This window comes from Xiphias gladius, chromosome 9 (assembly GCF_016859285.1).
Source record: "Xiphias gladius isolate SHS-SW01 ecotype Sanya breed wild chromosome 9, ASM1685928v1, whole genome shotgun sequence".
In the NCBI taxonomy this organism is placed as follows: Eukaryota; Metazoa; Chordata; class Actinopteri; order Istiophoriformes; family Xiphiidae; genus Xiphias; species Xiphias gladius.
Genome location: NC_053408.1, coordinates 21740983 through 21762335, shown reverse-complemented (window position 1 = coordinate 21762335; position 21353 = coordinate 21740983). Strand labels below are relative to the sequence as shown.

Here is a 21353-nt window from a genome sequence, read left to right as displayed (position 1 = left end):
CCCCCCCTCTGAACTGCAACCACAAGCTTTCCTCTTCACTCACAGCCTGCACCTGGAATGTAGTTGGAGGATGTTACAGAAATTCTCTGCTGCTGGTGAAAAATGACATAGAGACCTCTGCCGGCCGACAAGGTTTTTATTTTCTTTGCAAAGAAAAGGTCAATCAACACACGAGCGGTCAAAATGAAGAGAGACCCCAAGCATGAGGAGAACTAAGCATTTATACGTGAGGAATGCTCCTTACTCTAGGTATCGGTGCCAACTCCCTAGGGTGTGTTCCACACCCGAGGCATCCTGCAGGATATTGTATGTAGGTGTAAAGTTAAGAGGTGTAGACATCACAATTTAAAGCACAACAGGACCTGAAATTTTGGTGAGATCGTGGGAGGTGGGGTATCTCAAGTGGTTGAAACACAAGGAAATTGAAATTATAGTTACAAGGATCAGCTTAAAGGCTGTAAATCTGGCCCCATGTGTCACAGTGGTAGCACATGTCTGACAAACAGTGCAACACGGAAAGAACTCAACTTTCCAAATTAGGAGAAAAGGGGTAAAATTGAAAATTAAATATAAAGACTGCAGTTATACTGATTTTGTAGTTAACTGGACGTCATGTTAAGTTCAATGTTGATGGGCTCAGAACCAGTTCTGGTTTATCTGTCAAACATTATGTTCATTTGTTATTGTCACACTCATGAATTTATATGGTATCCTTTGTGATCGGGTCCAATCTAGGCATATTTTGATGGATCGGTATTGGTTAAAATAAAGCGGTTTTGTAATCCTTAGTCTACTTTTGCAGCACTGCTCTCCTAGAGCAGCATTCTGCTGCAGATCCAAGTCACAATTAGAGTTTGCACCTGTGATGACAGAGAGGTTGGAAAAATGCATGGATTCATTAAACTCAGCACTATTTATTAATAGCAAATGTAAGTGTACAAAACATCCAGGGAGCAGTTTGTCATTTTTAGCTGGTTCTGACCATTGTTTTCATTTGTTAAAATACGAAGAGGCAGGGGCGGCTGTCACTAATCCATTTTAGAGAAGTACTGCACACTTAAACATGTTTTTAAGCTGTAAACTAAATTATATGTCTTTACTGTGATGAATGCTGGTATTGATATGGACATTTCTTCCCAAAGTTGTAAGAATTGGCATTTCCTGGGTTGAAAAATACTCAACGCGCCATCTACTGTTTTAAATCATCCTGAACCTTGCAAGGCCAGTGCCGACACAGAGTCAACTGTTTGGGACTTCTTTACGTGATGAAATTTATATTAAAAAGAATGTTAACGCGCTCTCATCAGAGATGTCGGCCCATCTCCCCCAGCTCACGTCCTTGAGTAGGAGTCTGTGAAACTGTGTTCATTTTCAAGTATATACTGATCGAGACTCATCATTCACAGGAGTTAACGCTATTTTTTGCTAAGCCTCTACATAGTATTTTTCAATTTTGGTGCAATGGTTTGGCCTTGTGCCTTTGTCGGCTGTATAAGCACTACTGGACTGCATTCTTTCCCTTCAGACCCTCAGATGGCTTGGCAGTATTTGCAAATGGCTGCAGTTCCTGCACGCTGCTTTCTACATTTGCAATCAGCATTTTTCTTTAAGAGAACTATTCTAACTACATGCTTGGCTCCGAGGGCTCCAGCTTCTTGCATTACTGGGGCTAGCATAGGTTCCTTGAGATCACTGACCAGCTTCTGCCTCACAGATTCTAGTTATTACAAGAAACTTTCTCTCGTTTTTACAAGATCCCCTTCACAGTATGACAAGATATTTTGTCATTACATATTTTGTTATTATTACCAGATACCAAATTATTCAGTTTTTAAAATAAACTTTTTCTTGTAATAAGAATTCATTTTGACTTTCTCGTTATTTAACAAAAAAACATCTTGTAAAACCAAACTTTTCTTGTTATAACATCAGAATCAGAAAAACCTTAGTTTGTCGTAAAGCAATGGAAATTTGTCTATGACATGGCTCACACAGGTACACATAGAATAAGAACATGTATGTAGACAAAATACACACATAACATTAAAAGAAAGATGTATACATAATTTATGTATTTACATGAAGAAAACTATTTGGCTGTGAAGTGCAATACTGTGCAAGTGTTGGGACGCAATTTCTTCAAAGCTTGTTTATCACATTAATGGCAGTTTGTATGTGTTCTGGCAAGAGGGTCTTTATAAAGATGGCTTGATGAGAGGAGTTGTAATGTGTTATGGAGGGGATGTGAATGGCCCCATGTGGTGAGAGTTGCTTGTCTAACTGCCTGTACAGATTTGACAGTGAGGACTAGGTGATGCCTGTTATTTTACTGCATGGTTGATGATCCAAGAAAGTTTTGATTTGGTTTTAACAGAGAGAGAGTTGTACCAAGATATGATTTAGAAAGTGGGGACTTGAACATGATCAATTGGTATGTTGGTACACCAAGACATTTAAATGATTGTAGCCTACATCATCCAGAAGAAATTTGCAATGAGTGGTTTAAATATGGTTTAAGTTTTATTTTATGCCAGGGACAGGGCTGATAGAAGTACCATCCATCCATTACTGTGTCTATACTGCTTATCCTGTGCATGCCCTTAAGCCTGTCACAGGGCGATATGGGTGTATTAGCCCTGGACAGGTTACCAGTCTATTACAGTGCTGATACAGACAGACAATGAAGGCTGTATTCACATCTACAGGCAACTTTTAGAGGGGTTACTAGTCAAATATGTTTTTGACCAGTTTAAAAACTAAGTGTGAAAGTATACGCGTAGGAAATTAAACAACCCAAGCAGTTTTCGGTCTCTGGTTTGGGCAGAGGTGGAAGGTTGACGGTGCTGGTGGATATATACTCGGCACTGAATATTTTAGGTTATTCAGTTTGCTACATACATGGAAACATGGGAATATATCCTCATGAGGTACAGTGGTCAGGAGGAGTAGGTAGGTAGGTCTTGTATTGGTGCTGATGAGAGAGATGCACTGAACTGAATGTACATTGAAGCACACCTCCATATTGTCAGTTACTGTATCTGGCTTTGTGTGTATTGCTGTCTTTAACATCTGTGGCCCAGTACAGCAAGACTGCACTGACCGGTGCAGAGACATAGCCCTGTCATGTGATTACGAATAGGTGCAGAAAACAACACAAAAGAAACATAAAAACACCCTGCTACATGTCCAGATCATCATGTTACATGTTTATCAATTATGTGATAGTATTGCTCTTGGCTGCAGTGTCTGTTTAAGCAATGATGGACCTTTTTTGGATCGAGTAGGCTACAGCTGTTATTTCAGTGTGTCAGATACATAGTTAATCAGTATTTAAGTATCAGATTCGACTCAGTATTGGTCGAGTCCTTAAATATGCAATGTTAAAGGACTCGGATGAGATTGGGGCCAAAACAACCTGATTGGGACATCCTTATGAACTCATTTTCTTTCCAAAAAATTAGTTTGTAGTGATGCATTATGTAATAATTCATTCCTTTTTAGCTGCACCAAATCAGGCTCACATGTAGATTTAATATGCATATGATCATGTAGATGTCATAGTGTAGTGTAAACGTTAATCGAAGATTATTTTCTTCATCAGAACTATCCATACACTTCCCCTACTTGCGCTTCTTCTTCAGAGGTGAAGAATTTTTCCACATAAAACTGGCTCATTAAAATTTTTAAAATCCAGCAGGATGAGCAGGGAGTAAAGTTATCGTATCTCCTCCATTTGGTTGCACAGTAACCCTCAAATGCATAATTCAAAGAGAAAACAGTCATGCCTTATTGCTGACACATAGACACACACTTCCTGACTGGTGCACTTGAAGCCTGATGATGGCCACAAGCCAAAACACACTGGTCTGACAGTAAAAGGCAGTCTTTATAATACTAGTGTTGCCAGAGTTTTTACCTCTTCAGTGCACTTGTTTACAAATAACATTTGGAACTCCAGATGCAAACTGTATTTCAAACAATGAGTAAAAGGCTTGTTCAATCCATCTGATGGAAGGCAAACAGCAGCCTTACCATTCATTTATAGTGCATGCTTCCACTTGTTTGGGCAGTGAGTGCACGGACCTTTGTCAGTTTGCCAAGGCAGAAATAGAACTGCCCTTGTCTCTATCCTGTTTTGAAGGCCCAGGCTGTTAATGTAATTGAAAATGCTACTAATAGATTTTTTTATGTTGGTCTTTGTCAGGCAAAAGCAGAGCTGAAGGAGAAAGAACAAGAGCTACAGGACTTGACTGTCTTATTACATTCTGTTAAAACGGAAAGAGACCAGGCAATGAAGGTAAGGATACAGCCACCTTACACTGTGCAGACTAATTGAACCACTAAAAAGTGCTAGCCTCTGTTAGTTTAACTGTGTTTTTAAATAGACTTTGATAGATTGTGTGGTGTACTGATCACCAGGTGTGCTTTTTCTTGTTCTTACACTCGTACACATACACACAAACACAGAATTTCTGAATACGCACTGTACTGATCACAGTCGCACAGAATAAGCAAGGCTTGGTTGGGGTGTGGGCTTCACTGTTTCCAGTTAATGATCATGTATCATCCTGCTAACTGCATTCCCTACTGATGTGACCACATCTGGTAATGGCTTATCTGATTTTAAAGAGGAAATAGCTAGTTGGCAAACTAAAGTGCACCCAGCTCAGTGGCATGAAGCCCCAAGTATCGTGTTGTCTGTTTATTTGAAAAATTGACTACACGTGACATTTCACCTTTGAGTGGCCTATTCAACTAATTTTAATGTGATAGTGGTGGGACCTCGCTGGAGCTCACTGGTTCTAAAAGTTGTAATTACTGTGTTTGTAATCTGTAATCTAACCAATTCTTCACCTAATAGAACTAAATGTGTCTGACACATTGTTAATGGCTAGTTACTATGTGACCTGGTAAATGTCAGCAAGAGGACATCAGCTAGTATGTCTAACAAATATCACCCAACCTCAGTAACAAATACCTCTGCATTTCCTGTAAATGCATCACAACGAAAACCTCCCTGTCACTGTGGAAAGCATTTATTGTGAATCGGGTACAGCAGGTACTAAAGTACTGAATGCTTAACTTTGCAAATCTTTTGAAACTGCCACTTTCTCTCTAGGAGCCTGTATGACTTGCAACGGTGTTGTGTGTCTACAAAGTATCATGGAAGGTCATGCAGGTGCAGACTGTTGTCGTGATCAAAATTCAGCATGCCACGGCACGGCTAAAGTGTGTCATCTGGACCGCTGGCTAAAGGCCATTTATATAGCTTACAGTCAGCAAAGGCTTTGCATTTCCGCTACAGGTCTGGTTAAACCAGACCAAAGACAGAGCCCGTGGGGAACATTAGCCCCGTTCATACATGATCATCCTTGCATAAATGATCTGGCCATATGCTGGTTATATGTCTGAATAAAGATCAAAGTGACTGCAATCATACATTTCTTACAACACAACACAAGTCTAAATTAAATGCGTTACATTAACATAAAGCCGACATCACAAGGTTAAAGATGCATAGCACATCTTTTTCTGCCTTTTTAAGAACGCTAATAAATGTATCATTGTTGGCTATTATAAAAAAGGCAAGAATTCTCAAATGATGAATGGAATGAGAAAATGTATTAGTGGATTCACTGTGAGAAGAGTGACGACTGTCCCTTGTGCTCACAATGATCATTAATTAAGGCTTCAACTCATATGTTTTAAAATCCATCAGTGATGCAGCCTGTAAGAGAACTGAGAACACTCATCTTCCTGTTTCTCATTAATTTCCACCTCAACGCTGTTCTCCAGCAGTGACATTGTTTTCTCTGTAGACCAGCTGACAAATATCACACAATCGTTGCGGTGCTTTCCATAATGAATGGAATAAAGCCATGAAGATTTATGTGATGCATAATGTATAAAAAAACCCATTAGTTCAACAGATGTGCGCAATGTACTGAGCCTCTCTTAGATCCCAGAGGACGTATCAACCCTATTAAAAGTCCGTCAGACATAGCACCGCTACATGTTAAATAATGTGCATACATAATTCTTGACTGAAAAACCCTGTCAGCATTGGCCAGCACAACCATCTTGATGAATTCAGAAAGTTCTTTAATATAATCACTGTCTGTAGTTTAATGTAGACAAATATATCAGCTAATGTGTCTGTGTGATAGAAGGGAAGCTACTATAATGTTAAAACAAGTACTGTATGTTCACCAACAAATATGATTTTACACATAAAGGTCAGTTTAATAGTTGTGAAGAGTACTAATTAGCCTGTGATAACACTTGTGGCTCTGGTGGAGCTTTGTCAAGTTTAAAAAAATGACCTGAGGCTTTTAAAATAGAAAACCTGCATCACAAACTGGGGTCGTGATATTTTAAAACCACATTTACCAGGGAGGGAGGGAGTGTCAAAGAAAATGTGCTATGGGTTGTATTGTGGGAAATGTAGTATCCAGTGTTTTTGCCTCAGCCTCTGCTGTTTTGTTGTCTTATGCTGACTAAACTTTTTTCGTTCGTTTTTCATTCTGTCTCTCACGAGTAACAAGTGATATCACAATATCATGTATGTAGGTACATGGCTTGAACTGATTGCACTCCATTTGACCATGCCAGTGTGCCGCTAGTTACATAGAGGCAAGGGCAGGGAAACCTGGATAAATGGAGTGCAGACAGCTTATGAGGTGGCAGGTATGATGTTGAATCTCTGTCAGCTGATAATTAAACAGCAGGGGTTAATGGAAATGCTTTGATAAAATTTGATTTCATCTTATATTTATATTTGTTTATGATGCTGTTGGTACATGTGGGATTTTCATTACGTGTTGCACAGAGCTCTCAATTTTTTATTCAATAGTCAAAGATGGCAGACATGAACTTTGCATGAACTTTTCTGCATTCAGAAAGTATTCAGACCCTTTCACTTTTTTCACATTTTGTTATTTTGCAGCCTTATACCAAAATCGCATGCAAAAATTTTTCCCACATCAATCTACACTCAATAACCCATAATGACAAAGCAAAAACTGATTTTTTGCAAATTTATTAAAAAGGAAAAACTGAAATATTACATTGACATAAGCATTCAGACCATTTACTCAGTATTTAGTTGAAGCACCTTTGGCAGCGATTATAGCCTCTTCTTAGGTGTGACGAGTTTTGAACACCTGGATTGGGGGATTTTCGGTCATTCTTCTCTGTAGATCCTCTGAAGGTCTGCCAGGTTGGATGGGAACTGTTGGTGAACGGCCATTTTCAGGTCTCTCCAGAGATGTTCCATTGCATTCAAGTCTGGGCTCTGACCTGGCCACTCAAGGGCAATCACAGAGTTATCCCTAAGTCACTCCTGTGTTGTTTTGGCTGTGTGCTTAGGGTCATTGTTCTGTTGGAAGGTGAACATTCGACCCAGTCTGAGATCCTGAGCGCTCTGGACCAGGTGTTAATCAAGGATATCTGTCGACTTTGCTATGTTCAGCTTTCCCTCGACCCTGGCCAGTCTCCCTGTCCATGCCACTGAAAAACATCCCCACAGCATGATGCTGCCATCACCATGCTTCACTGTTGGGATTGGACAGGTGATGAGCGGTGACTTGTTTCCTCCAGACATGACACGTAGAATTGAGGTCAAACAGTTCGATCTCCGTTTTATCAGATCAGAGAATCTTGTTTCTCATAGTCGTAAAGTCCTTAAGGTGCTTTTTTATAAACTCCAACCGGGCTTTCATATGTCTTTTTCTGAGGAGAGGCTTCCGTTTTGGCTCTCCGTTATGGCACTCTGCCATAAAGCCTACATCGGTGGAGAGTCACAGTGATGGTTGTCCTTCTCTGCCCCTCTCCACACAGGATCTCTTGAGCTCAGCCATGGTGACCATCAGGTTCACCTATCATACCATGGCCCTTCTCCCCCAATTGCTCAGTTTGGCTGGGTAGCCAGCTCTAGAAAGATTCCTGGTTATTCCACACCTCTTCCATTGAAGAATTATTGAGGCCACTGTGCTCTCGGGAACCTTCAATGCAGTAGAAATTTTTTCATTATCCCTGACACGGAGACAGGATTGGTCATGGACTTCAGACTGGTCAGCTGTCACACACAGATTCATAATTATAATTTATAAGCAACAGTCAAATAATTTATTGCATAAACTACAACTACATATGCATACGCATACACTGTTGAAGAGGGTGTAAAAATGAAAACAGATTTTATTGTACCATAAATTATTGTTGTTAGATAAACAATCTTTACACATGGACAGGATGTTCAGTGTTTAAAATGAACTAATACAAAGATATTTGAGGTGATGTATATTAATCATCTCAGGTATTATTGGGTCATGAGGCCTCATGCTTGGAGATGATGAGATGAACTTTTTTTCCCCTCAAATACACTATGCCCTCTCTCCTCCCAGGTTAGTTGAAATGATAATTTACTCAGTCACCTCTGGTGGTATTTATCCATCCAGAACAATTTCATTTGTGATGCTCACAGCATTTAAAAGAGGTATTTATAATTCAACATCTCTTTTCAGAATCACCGCCCAATATGCCCCATACAATGGTGCTAAATAGATAATCCACAGAATTAACATTCTACAATTTTCATTTGAAAATTTTCTACTGAAGAAACACTCAGTATGAAATGGTTCTTCACCTGTCAAAAGTGAGGTTTCTTGAATTATACATCCAGCTTCAGGTTTAAGGCAAATTAAAGAATATCCTTTTCCTGTTTTTCTTTCCTTTCCTTTCTTTTTCATTTTTTAAATTTTAGTTTTTGAGAGGGAACTTAAAATACCAAAAAGTACACAAACCTTTTGGTGACCTCAATTTCTATGAGGATGAAAGTTCCACATCAATACAAGGAATATAATATTATGTTTGGCAAACTGCCACAAAATTAACTGAGGCTTAACCCTTCCATTTTTTACATTTCGTGACCTTTCCTCTTATACTATCCTCAGGCCAAACTGTCACCTCAGCACACTGTGTCATCTGTTGCATAGGTAAAATGAGACATAATTGAGCTGCTGTGATATCAGCGTATTGCAGAGAGGATAAACCAGTTCAGTGTTCCCAGCAATAATCCCTGTTACTGAAATACCAAGAGCTGTTCTCTGAACACATTTCCCATAAAAATAACCATACAGGGCATACTACTTATTGACTGGAAAAATAAACTCCTGTCTTTTCTCAATTTTTAATGTCTTCCAATTCCTCTGCTCTGTAGGTTTACTTATCATGATACAGACTCTAAAATGTTCCTTCAGGCAGTAAAGATTGTCTTCCCTCAAGGAGCAATATTAGCATTGGCACAATATATGCACTGTTTTCACCCTGCTTCCATGATCTTGGTATTGCAGAGCACATATCATAGCTCACTTATGAATGGCAGTTACTTAAAAAATATCTGCAAATGATCTTTCTCACAATGTATTTTCAGAAGATATGGACCACCCTTGAGGCAATAATGCTGGACAAATTTTACTTTTTATCATCCTCGTAAGGGTTAACTAACCTATTAATGGCCCCCACACACCCATATATCACATGAGGGTATTGTATTTGCAGCCCAGCTGATGCCACAGAGTTCTTCTAGAGTGCATTTAGAGCTGTCCTGTTTTTTGGCCTTTGGCCTTTGCCTCGAGCATCCTGAGAGGTATGTTGGCCTTTCAGTCTGGTTCAGTGCCACCACAACATACCACCCTCTGTGAGCTCCACTGGCACCAAGAGGAAAAACATATTAAGGTCCTGTCCATGTAAACCTTCTCAAGTGACTCCGCAAACCACATTAGCTAAATACTTGGAATGAAGCTCTACAGTGTTAAAGTCCCCATACGACTAAAAACATCTATGGTACAACCCTGTCTGACTAATCAGCATCAATTACCCCGAGCTGGTGCTCTTGCTCTGCTGACTCAGGATGTTGTACTGTGGTATTTATTCTGGGATCTATACTCCTTCCAAAGTGCATGTTGGATGGTTAGATAGCATCGGAAACCCCCTCCCACCCAAACCTTTCGAAGGTTGGGTAGGAGTTGTCTGTGTCCAACCATTTCTATACTCAATTGAGTTTGTAACACTATTTAGGTTTGTAATACGTCAATTTATAGGGCTGACAGTTAGTTTGGTAACATACAGCATAAAAGCTGAGTAGGAGGGAGAAGGCAAAATCTTTTGTCAGTGTCGGATTTAAGAGTGTGAGCATGGCTGTTTCCTGGAAGCAGTAAATACCAGTGTAAACGTCATTTGTAATTGAACTCTCAAAAATAGCAGTAGAAAATATTTGTTCATTCATTTTGGGCCAGCACTATTTCACTTCGCCTTCCAGCACAGCCATTCGGAATGACTATAAACACATTTGATTTCCAACTAGGTCAGAATCCACGTCTTTAGAACAAGTTCTGATAGACCACAAACTATAACGGTTATGGATGGAGGTATTTCTCTAGCCAAGGGGATTTGGGCTTGAAGCAGAACACTCAATTTGGCAGAGCGGTACCAATCAGGTGATCACGGCTTCCTAAAAAGCTTAAAACCCCCTGTACAGTGTTCAAAGAGCAGAGTGTGAGCACAGAGCTTAAGTTACAGTTAGTTGGAAAACAAATGCTCTTTTTTAGAAAGTTTCATCAGTAACACCTTGTGATACAATCTGATTTACAGTGTAATTTCAGGATATGAATCAAATACAAATAAAATACTGGTTCCTGCTGGTACTTAAATGTAGGTATAGTGGAAGAAAACAAGGTATGAGGGCTGTAATATCAGGGCATAAACTCCTGTCTTTTCTCACTTTTTAATGTCTTAATGAGGCCACCGTGCTCATGGGAACCTTCAATGCAGAAGAATATTTTTTTGTAGCCTTCCCCAGATCTGTGCCTCTACACAATACTGTCTGAGCTCTGCAGGCAGATCCTTCGACCTCATGGCTTGGTTTTTGCTCTGTTATGCATTTTCTGCATATTTATTTTCAAGTGTCATAGCAAAGGGTCTGAATCCATACATCAATGTGATATTTCTGTTTTTCCTTTTTAATAAATTTGAAAAAAATTCTAAAATTCTGTTTTAGCTTTATCATTATGGGGTATTGGGTGTAGATTGATGAGGAAAAAATTTAAAAAATGATTTAACATTAGAGTGCAACATAAAAAATTTTTTTTTTAAAGTGAAGGTGTCTGAATACTTTCTGAATGCACTGAATTACTTTAGTATTCCTATAGTCCCCCTGGTAGCCTCACTACATAAAAACGTTTTGTAACACAAAATGGATTACCAACCCTGTCTCGGTGAAATTGTTTAATGTGACCAACAGCAAATATGTTTAGGAGGAAACATAATCACTGGCTGGATTACGGTCAAACCCAAAGTTTGTTTGTGTTTTACTTTTCAATGAATGAAGCCAAAAATGTATTATTGGCAGCGGATTCACAAAGAGGTGGTTGGGATGGTTGGCGAGCGTAGGAAGCGCACAACTGTCACACGAGAGATGGGAGTTCGCATCCGCTGTCCCCTCCGCAGTTAGGCTTAGGTAACAACGGCACTTTGGTTAAGATTAAGGAAAGATTGTGGTTTTGGTTAAATGAAAACAAACACATTGTGTCTGAAATCACTGTTAACTTTTTCTGTCTTAAACCACGATACTAACCTAACTAACTAACCTAACTAACTTTAACCACATGCTGTGAGTGCCTGAACAAAACTGTAAAAAGGTTCAACAAGGTTGTAGTCACTACAAGTAAATATTGTACTGCAAGATCAGATATTTCGGTGGAAAACTAATATGTTGTGTGTGAACATTTTACTGTTATATTCAATAGCGATGTATTTGCAACTTGCCAGATATATAAATTAATAGCATATCATCATTATATTAATTGAAAACTTAATTTGAAGGTAACAGGGTTGGGATTACACCACATCTCCCATTTTAAGATAAGGAATCCTTCTGAAACTGTTGTAATCTTTCAGTTACCAGAAACATACTTTTGTTCCCCCTTAACATTTCTGTAAACAAACCATTTCATTAATGTGTGTTATGTTTCAGCTCATGTGAATGTTTTTTAAAGTCACTGTAAACAACAGCAAAACCTTTTTTACATTTTCACAGTTTGAGTCTATAAGTCCAGTCTGTTTTAACCATTGGAACACAGTGATGCCAATTTCTATGTGTGGCACAGCCACAACGCATGAGTATACACTTCCTGGGACTTGCCAATCTGAGACCCACACCTTTTCACCAAGTGGGACTATGCTGCAGTCATGTGCCTGATGCATGATGCAGGTTGAAGTGTCTGTTATCTACACCCCTCTCCCTTTTCCTGGAAGCAAGTAAAGCATCAGGCAGTGCTGGGTTGAGCCTCGATAGGACAATGGGCACTTTAGTCCTAAATTGGTGTCCCATCAGTAGTTTTTACTTTTGCTTTAAAAAAAACAAAAAACAATTTTTAATGTTTCCATGACCATGCAAGATCATATACATTTCCTTGACTGAAGCTCAACATACACTGCATGGCTCAAAATATGTGGAGACCTAAATTTTCAGCTCATATGTGATAGTTGAACATGTCAATCCAAAAGCATGGCAACCAAAAGTACACCAAATAAGTGAAGAAAAGTGTCATCATACCATGATTACACACTTTTGCAAGCCACCCAACTGACCCTGTAGGTCACATGATGAAATTATGCCAATAAGCAGTCATGTAAATTATTAGCTATTATTATTATATTATTAGCAAGTCCTGTCAAGACATGTGACAATGTAAAGCTTATCCCAGCTGCGTACATATTTCAATGGCCAGATTTACAAGTATCTCTTCATTTTATGCGAAGTGAAAAAAAGCTCTCAATCATTACTCAAGGCCTCGTATCATTTTAAGAAATCATTTTTTTCTTTATTCCTTAAATTAATATCCCATCAGCATGGCTTTTTTTTATCTTCAAATCAGGACTCTGACTTTCACCTAGAAAACACAAAGCAATAATTAGGACATGGCAAAAACCTTTAGATTTAGTTTTTTAGTTTTACATGGATAATTAGGTCACAATGTTCTTTGTATAAAGGACTGTTCGCTCTTATTATTTTTTTATACTCAACAATAAAACGAAAATCATGGATTATGACTCAGAGTAACATTTATTTAACACATTTAGTAGTTAGGAAGGTGTTTTTTTACGTTCTGTTATTTCATTCCATCTGCCAGATGTTTTATGGGGTGACGTTATTTGAACATTATCATGACATTATTTTACACTCTTGTATCCACATTATGGTAAGGGCGCACAGGGGAGACTGCTTTACAGCTCCAGGGCAAAGTTGTAGGTACAGGAAAAAAAACCCAGTCCCCCTACTCAGCTGCTGGTAAACAAAACTCTGTTGCTTTGCTTGGCTCTTCCAGAATTTTAACATGCTTCTCATATGCAACATTCACAGACTCCCCTCTGATGGTCTGCACAGGCACACCATCTCTTTCTCATCACCACCCTCAAACACACACACACACACACACACACACACATACAACACACTCCAAAATCAGCCGCACCACTCCGCTATCTTCCAACAGAATTTACATTTACCTTAATTTTGATGTGTATTATGTTGACTGAACTGTGTCCACTCGACTGACCTGACTTGTCTTTCCATACCAGATCTTTTGCATCTACGTGGTTAATCCCATGGCCTACTCTAGGTGCAACCATGCTAACTTTACTTACACACTCCAACAAACATTCATTCTCAGTCAGTGAAAGTCACTGTTAATGTGGTTCCAGCAGGTTGATGCGTGTCCTAATGCTTGTACAGCAGTTTAGTACATATTCAGTGATCTCTTGCCTGAAACCCAGCCACCACACAATCTGGCAGGCCCGTTCTCTGCATTTGACCACACCTTGATGAGCTTTTTTGCAGTTTGACAATGATGCTGTTTATCATATCTGATGGAATGACAAGTCTTGTTCCTTTCAATTAGATGAAAGTTCATTCTGCTCAGTGCCGTTTTAGCAGCGCATTGCGCATTATGATGAAGCGCAAAAGAACGCGATAGGGGGGATACCTGACCAGATGATCTGGCAACCTGGCAGAGTAGCGAGAAACATGGATGAATGAATAGTGGTGTGAAGCGGTTAGTATTATAGCTTAAATGTTTCAAACATCCTAGAATTAAAAACTTATTGGCTGGACATAGCTAACATCAACAGTCAACTGATATGAAATTTACAATTTAGGTGTAAAGTGTTGGCTAATTTGTGATCTTTGCCCATGTTATCCGACAACTTTATTACTAGGCAAAAATGCCCCCGAAAAAGGTGAAGTAGGACATCATGTCCTTTTTTATGAAGACCCAAAAGGTCAGTAACGGGTGACTTTATAATGCATATTTTCTCTCTCTCTCTTTCTCTCTGTATGTCTCTCTCACTCACTGTTTCTTCATGCGTGGTCAGTCTCCCACTGTGTGTGTGTCAGTTAAAACAGTCCCCCAGATTTGACTACCTGCCTTGGTGCGGTCCTTTAGTAAATAAGGACAGATGCAGTTTGGCTGTTTAGTGCCTAAAAGGGACTGCAAACCGTAATTATCCTCCAATAAATGCAGTACTTGCAGAAATGCATTAGTGAACTGATACAAAAATATGATGATACATAGGGTAAACTACTTCTGTTAAGATGAGTATGTGTTTATCTACACACAGGGTCTCACACCAAAGGTAGACTCTCTGGCATCAGAAGAAATCCGTTGTTTGCAGGAGCAGAACAACATCTTGCGAGCCGTGGTTGCCCAAATGAGGAAGGACATGGAGGGTCTCAGCCATCCCCTACCCCATCCCCAGGCCCGGCCCCAGGCCTCCTCTCCTCAGCCACTTCGGCATCCAGAAGCCCCTGCCGACATCTCCATCACACCTACAGCTGATGCTCAGGTGGCCAGTGGACCACTTCCCCAATCCACTGATATCTCCTCCAAAGTCAGCCCAGCAGGTGTGGACACTGTTTTTTTACACAAACATTTAACCTGATGGTATGGCCGCTGTCTGTCATTACAAGCGATTGGTTGCACGGCATGCACATCAACACAACATTTAGTCAGTGCATGGAGTGCCCGTGGCCGAGCAGTGTGGCGAAAAGATCATCCTATTACTCTGTATTGTATTAATTAACAAAAAATAACAAAAAAAAGGGAAAAGAAATTGGTTCTCAAAGAGAGGCCGGCTCCCATCATTCATGTAAAGGGGCCGGCTTATAGAGCCGACTTGTTCACCACTGACACGACTACTAGGTGGGATGCACATTTTGTCTACTTTACGTGTGTTTGGCAAGAGAATGTTCTTGAAACCATTAAGTAAAAAACAATAGGGTCACTATACATTAGAGCAAGTTCATTTTCAATGTTTTGCAACTAATGCTGACTGGTTTGCTCGTTAGACAGGGTACCTTTATTGCCTTTGGGCACGAGCTGCCTTTCCGGTTGATTTTTGGGACTCCAAATGTTACACCAAAAGCTGCCACTTGTTCATTCCAGCAGTGTCCCCTCTCCATGCCCTTTCCCTGTCTCTCTGCTCACACCAGCACCATTACCCCCTAAGTATACTCTGGCTCAAAGTAAGCCTGAGTGTTCTTCATGTCGGAGCTCCTCATCATCATATTTGCTTCCTGGCATTTTCTTTTGAGAGCGTTACTACATTGCAGAGTAATTTCTTTGGTAACCGATTTTTGTTTACTAACTAATATTCAGACTTTCTGCCTCTGATCCATCCATTCATTAGAAGGCACATCTGAGTTTGACATAGAGGAATGGTGAATTTATCATGTGGCTAAAACTGTGCTCCACTCTGAAGTCAACAAAATAACTTTCATACAACATTCAGTACAACTAATATGCAAAAAAGTTTTTACAACACTCATGTCTGGTAAGTATTTGTACTCCCAGTTGAGTTTCCTAATTTCACAGCTTCTGAATGGAATAATACATTCACCAAGCACTTTATTAGGAACACTTGTACACCTGCTTTTTCATGCAGTTATCCAATCAGCCAATCATGTGGCAGCGATGCAGTGCATAAAACATTTAGATATAAATCTAAAAAAAGCTTCAGTTAATGTTCACATCAAACATCAGTATGGAGATAAAATCTCATCTCAGTTACTTTGACTGTGGCATCATTGTTGGTGCCAGATGGGCTGGTTTAAGTATTTCTGAAACTGCTGATCTCCTGGGATTTTTACAACAGTCTCCAGAATTTACTCAGAATGGTGTGAAAAACAAAAAAACATCCAATGACTGGCTGTTCTGCAGATGGAAACACCTTGTTGATGAGAGAAGTGAGAGCAGAATGGCCAGACTGTTTGGAGCTGACAGAAAGGATACGATAACTCAGATAACCACTCGTTAAAACTGTGATGAGCAGAAAAGCATCTCAGAATGGACAACACATCCAACCTTGAGGTGGATGGGTTAATACAACAGAATATCACATCGGGTTCCACTCCTGTCAGCCAAGAACAGAAGTCTGAGGCTGCAGTGGGCACAGGTTCACCAAAACTGGAGAGTTGAAGATGGGAAAAACATGCCTGGTCTGATGAATCTGGATTTCTGCTAAGGCTGAGGATGGTAGGGTCAGAATTTGGCATCAACAGCATGAATCCATGGACCCAACCTGCCTTGTGTCAACAGTCCAGGTTGGTGGTGGTGGTGTACTGGTGTGGGGAATGTTTTCTTGGCACACTTTTGGACCCCATAATACCAGTCAATCATAGTTTGAATGCCACAGCCTGTCTGATTATTGTTGCTGACCATGTTTATCCCTCTAAGGCCACAGTTTACACATCATCTAATGTCTGCTTCCAGTATGATAATGCACCATGTCACTAAACAAAAGTCGTCTCAAATTGGTTTCATGAACGTGACAATGAGTTCGTTGTACTTCAGTTGCCTCCCCAGTCACCAGATCTGAATCCAATAAAACACCTTTAGGATGTGGTAGAACAGGAGAGTGGTAGCATGAATGTGCAGCTGACAAATCTGCCGAAATGATGCGATGCAATGATGTCAACATGGACCAGAATCTCAAAGTAATGTGTCCAACATCTTGTGGAATCCATGACACGAAGAACTGAGGCTGTTCTGAGAGCAATACAAACTGGCGTTACTAATTAAGTCCTTGGTAAGTGAATGTGGCAGCTGAATGGAGAAGCTGTCATCAGACACTTAAACTTTTGGAGTGCATCACCATGAAGGATTCACAGATGACTCTGCAGTTTTAACACTTTGATTTTGGTAGTGTACTGAAATGAACTTAAACCATTGATCCAGTGGAGGATAGGAAAACCCCATTTAAAAATTATAGCACTACATGCATTAAATGTGAATTGCTTGTTGGTAATGTAAGTTGTAAGAATACAGGATTCACTGGACTGAAAAACAAAACCACTGGAATGGTCTTTTCCACTGTAACTTGGGATCATATCCATACTCAGCTTGTGAAACCTGGTTGCTGTTCTATAACAGATATTGGCTGTTCAAAAGACAGACATAGTTCAACATATAATTTCACCTAATGACTGAAATCTTCATCTCAGTTGGAATGTCGTTTTTATTTGTCTTTTTCCTCAGGTGGTCTGTTTCTAGAGAAATGTGCCAAAACCTCTGTTTTGACGAAGCAGGAGGGCAGAGTGGCACATACAGAGACTGCTCCCGCCAATATCACAGAACAGGTACTGATAAGGAAATCAGTAAACTAGTTGAAGTTGACCTATCAATTCCATCTAAGTGATCGTCTGGACAGGATGTGTGGAGTGGGCGGATTCCCTTTAATTGTATCTCAGTATTGTATAACATTGCTCCAGTTAAGAATGGTAGTCTAATAATGGGTAAATTCCCCAGTCATTCGGTGGCAAAACATTGTATAAGCTGCTGCAGCAACCCAGTTTCTTCAAGTTTCATTTTATCTTCCTTGCAGAGTGCATTGATGCAACAGCTCCAAGAGGAGAACCTGTATTTGCGGCAGCAGCAGGCATTGGGTCTATTTGAAAATGTCCAGGGTGCACGAAGCAACATTCCTCTCCTCCGAAGCAGGCTGAAGCAGGCAGCGTCCTGTATTGCCCGTCTGAGCAGCGAGAAACAGCAACTGATAGAGATGGGCAACCGCCTTCGTGCCCAGATCACCACTGCTGGATTACAGGGTACAATAACAAGACACACTCACACAGACACTATATCAAAGAGCAGGCAGTGATAACACCATGCGTAAATAAAGGGACAAAATCAGTAGGTACAGTAACTGACCATAACTCATCTGTTAGGTTAATAGGGCTGTCGATCAGTAACAATGACACAGTCGATTGGCAAGGTAAGATTTGTGGTCTTAAAAACTCACTTCCCAAGGTATTAATAAGACAGTCACTAATTAATATTCACTTATTGATATGTTTACAACTAAGGTTTACATTATCTTGAGCTGAGATACTTTAGAACCTTAGACTTCCAGACTTGACAGGATACATGGTGATCCATTATTCCAGCCAGACTGAAACCAAACAGTCCATAATTACTGACATATTGAGCATTTAAGCCAGGAAAAGATGCAAAATATTAACATGGGCTAAATAATTTATCAACTTAAAATACTTAGCTCATCCCTGCAATTTTTTTTTCACAGTACTGCAACTTACATATACAATTAAAAAACATAGTTCAATGTTTTAGGCATTTGAGTAGTTCAGTTACGGGGGCACCACATTGCCTGTTTATTAAGTACACCTAGCTAAATTCAGTGCAAATGAATACAAAAGCTTCAGTGAAACCCATACGTCTGTCAAGCTTAAAAAGTTCAGTTTCTGTTGACACTGTACCAGAGATGTACTGATTCAAATCTGTTGTCATTTTGGTGGCTGTAGTTTCTGTTGCTGTTGACCTTTATTGGATTTTGTCAAGTGTTTTTAATATTTTGCCATCTCCATTTATCATGACTTTATGAATAGGCTATTTGTAGTTTCTCATGGGGGGCTTGCAATTCAGCAAGCATGGCTCCTCACTTCCCTCACTAATGTGTCTTCCTTGATTCTTAGCTCCTCCTAGTGGGGTGTGGGAGAGAGAGCTGCGAGCAAGAATGCAGGATGTAGTAATCGTATTTATCAAATGGGATATTCTGACTCCCTTGTGCATAATTTCGAGGAGACAGTAAGTTGCTCATGATGCACTGTCATGTCAAATTTTATTTATATAGCCCAATATCACAAATCACAAATTTGCCAAAAGGGGCTTTACAAGGGGCTGTTAGTCTTGTGTCCACAGGGAGTTTTCCTGATCTGCTGTATTTGAATGTTAAAGTAATGCTGTTTCCACAACAGCCCGGCCGCTCCTTTAACTGTCACATCAGATCAGCTCACCTATCACTAAACAGATATCGATGGAAGGGGTGTTGCCATCTCATAAAAATTTTCATATAGGATACACCTATGGTTACTTGCTCCAAGTTCCTCCTGTAGTTCCTCTCTGAGGTGAGAGGATAGAGAAGGCTCATGTTCCAATCCCTAAGGGATGTGCAGTTGGACTTTTAGGGATTGGAACATTCTTGATGATGGCAGACCTCAAGAAATTTCTGGTTCACCGGCCAAGGTATGGATGAGCAAGGTCAGGAGGAAGCATAATAAGCATAATGGAAAGCACCCAAAGTCCCCTAGAACACTGTGTATCTAACAGAACCAGTGGAGCCAGAGAAGGACACCGCCACAGAGAAACAAGAAGACCAACATGACCGGATGTCTGCTCTGGAACAGCTGCAGTACCGACTCACCACACAGGTATCTACCCCAACTCAATTTTCCAACTCTCTTCAAATCCTTCTCCCACCAATAAACTGCTCCTTCTTTGCAGTTCCTTCAAAGGTTCTTTTATATCACACTTATTTTTTACCTCAGTGTCACCTTCATATTGTACCAATTCAGATTCACCAACTGAGATGGTAACTATGGGAAGAAGGTTCCCTTTAGTACCCAAGTGGTAACAACAAGCTGGACATGAGAAATCTTCTTTGCCTTTGTCGTCTCCCTCTGGTGCCATAATTTGTGAGTCCAGGAGCCAGATGCATAAAGCTGTGTCTACTTACAAAGACAGAAATATACACGTTCTTTTTGTCAGATTTATAAAGCCACACGTATGCCTGGTTCTGATTTAGAAATCTCTATCATTGTGGAACTGGACGCACATGCACGAGCCCCATTTACAGTCCCACAGTTTACCATAATGGATGTAGAAACACCATTGAACATGCGTTTGCATATCAGTGCATGTACCTGCTCCAACACCCATTAGACCTGAAAGTGAGAAGACCAGCACAGAGTTTGCAAAGAGTGTAGTTTTACCATTTGTGTCACATTTGCACAGCTGTCCAACAGCACAAGAGCAGCTGTCATTACGCACAACTGTTATGCACGGCTCTTGCTTTTGCCTATACCATTAATATATCACTCGTTAACCATCATCAATGTGATATCTCAATCACTATTAATAAATGTCAGAAAGATGATCAATGGCTGATTTATAGCGCTCATATTGAAACAGACTTTACCAAGTAGGCTACTTTCAGTTGAGGATAAAATTAAAAAGACCACTGACAGGGAAATAAAAAGAATGTAAAAGTTCATCACTCATAAACAGTTATTTAAAATTAAACTTATAAATGTGCCTTTGATTGAAATTTTACAGTTTGCTGTGTAGATTTTTAAAAAAAAAACAAAATCAGGAAAATTCGCAAAAATCGCTCTTCTTATATTTAATTTCCTCCTTAATATTTCCTACAAAGCTGGCTTTAGAAAACCGTGTGTTCACCTGGTCTGAAGTATGCGTAAGGTGCTTTCCCACCGCACATTCTTTTTAAATACCAGGTCATGTGCGGAAAATGGCATATGCCAACTGTTTTACCCTGCGTCCAGTGTTTATGCTAAACTAATCACTGGCTGTATATTTAACACAACTGTGAGATCGATATCAATCTTCTTATCTCACTCTTGCCAAGAAAGTAAGTAAGTGTCTTTACAAAAATGCTTTAACTATTTTTTAAACTGGGACAGTCCTAATATTAGGATCAGTTAGAGTAGTGACAGTTCAGTCTCACTGGGTTTCACATGAAAGGACAAAATATTTTTATTTTTTTTCATGCTGATAGCATGGTGTTATTTTTCAGAGGGAAGACGTTGAATTCAAATGCAGTCCTTGTTGTTTTGGTTATTGTTGTTCTTTAGGTTGTCAGGGTAAAATAGTCTATGAGTATGGCTAACTGGGGGGATAACATGAACAACCCATGTGCTATGCCCTTTAAGTGAAGCACAACAGGTGTAAAACTGGCAGGTGAAAGATGCATACGTTGACACC

General features: G+C 39.8%; 1 protein-coding gene across 7 annotated transcripts in view; it reads left to right on the top strand.

Moving 5' to 3' along the window:
- Positions 1-21353, top strand: part of ccdc57 (coiled-coil domain containing 57) — a 51509-nt gene that overhangs the window by 22682 nt on the left and 7474 nt on the right. For all 7 annotated transcript variants that reach the window (XM_040134821.1, XM_040134826.1, XM_040134823.1 and 4 more), the window contains 5 exons: positions 4205-4297; positions 14680-14962; positions 17595-17695; positions 17941-18163; positions 19683-19783. In XM_040134821.1, the coding sequence (XP_039990755.1) occupies positions 4205-4297; positions 14680-14962; positions 17595-17695; positions 17941-18163; positions 19683-19783 (801 nt within the window). The remainder of the gene's footprint in view (positions 1-4204; positions 4298-14679; positions 14963-17594; positions 17696-17940; positions 18164-19682; positions 19784-21353) is intronic.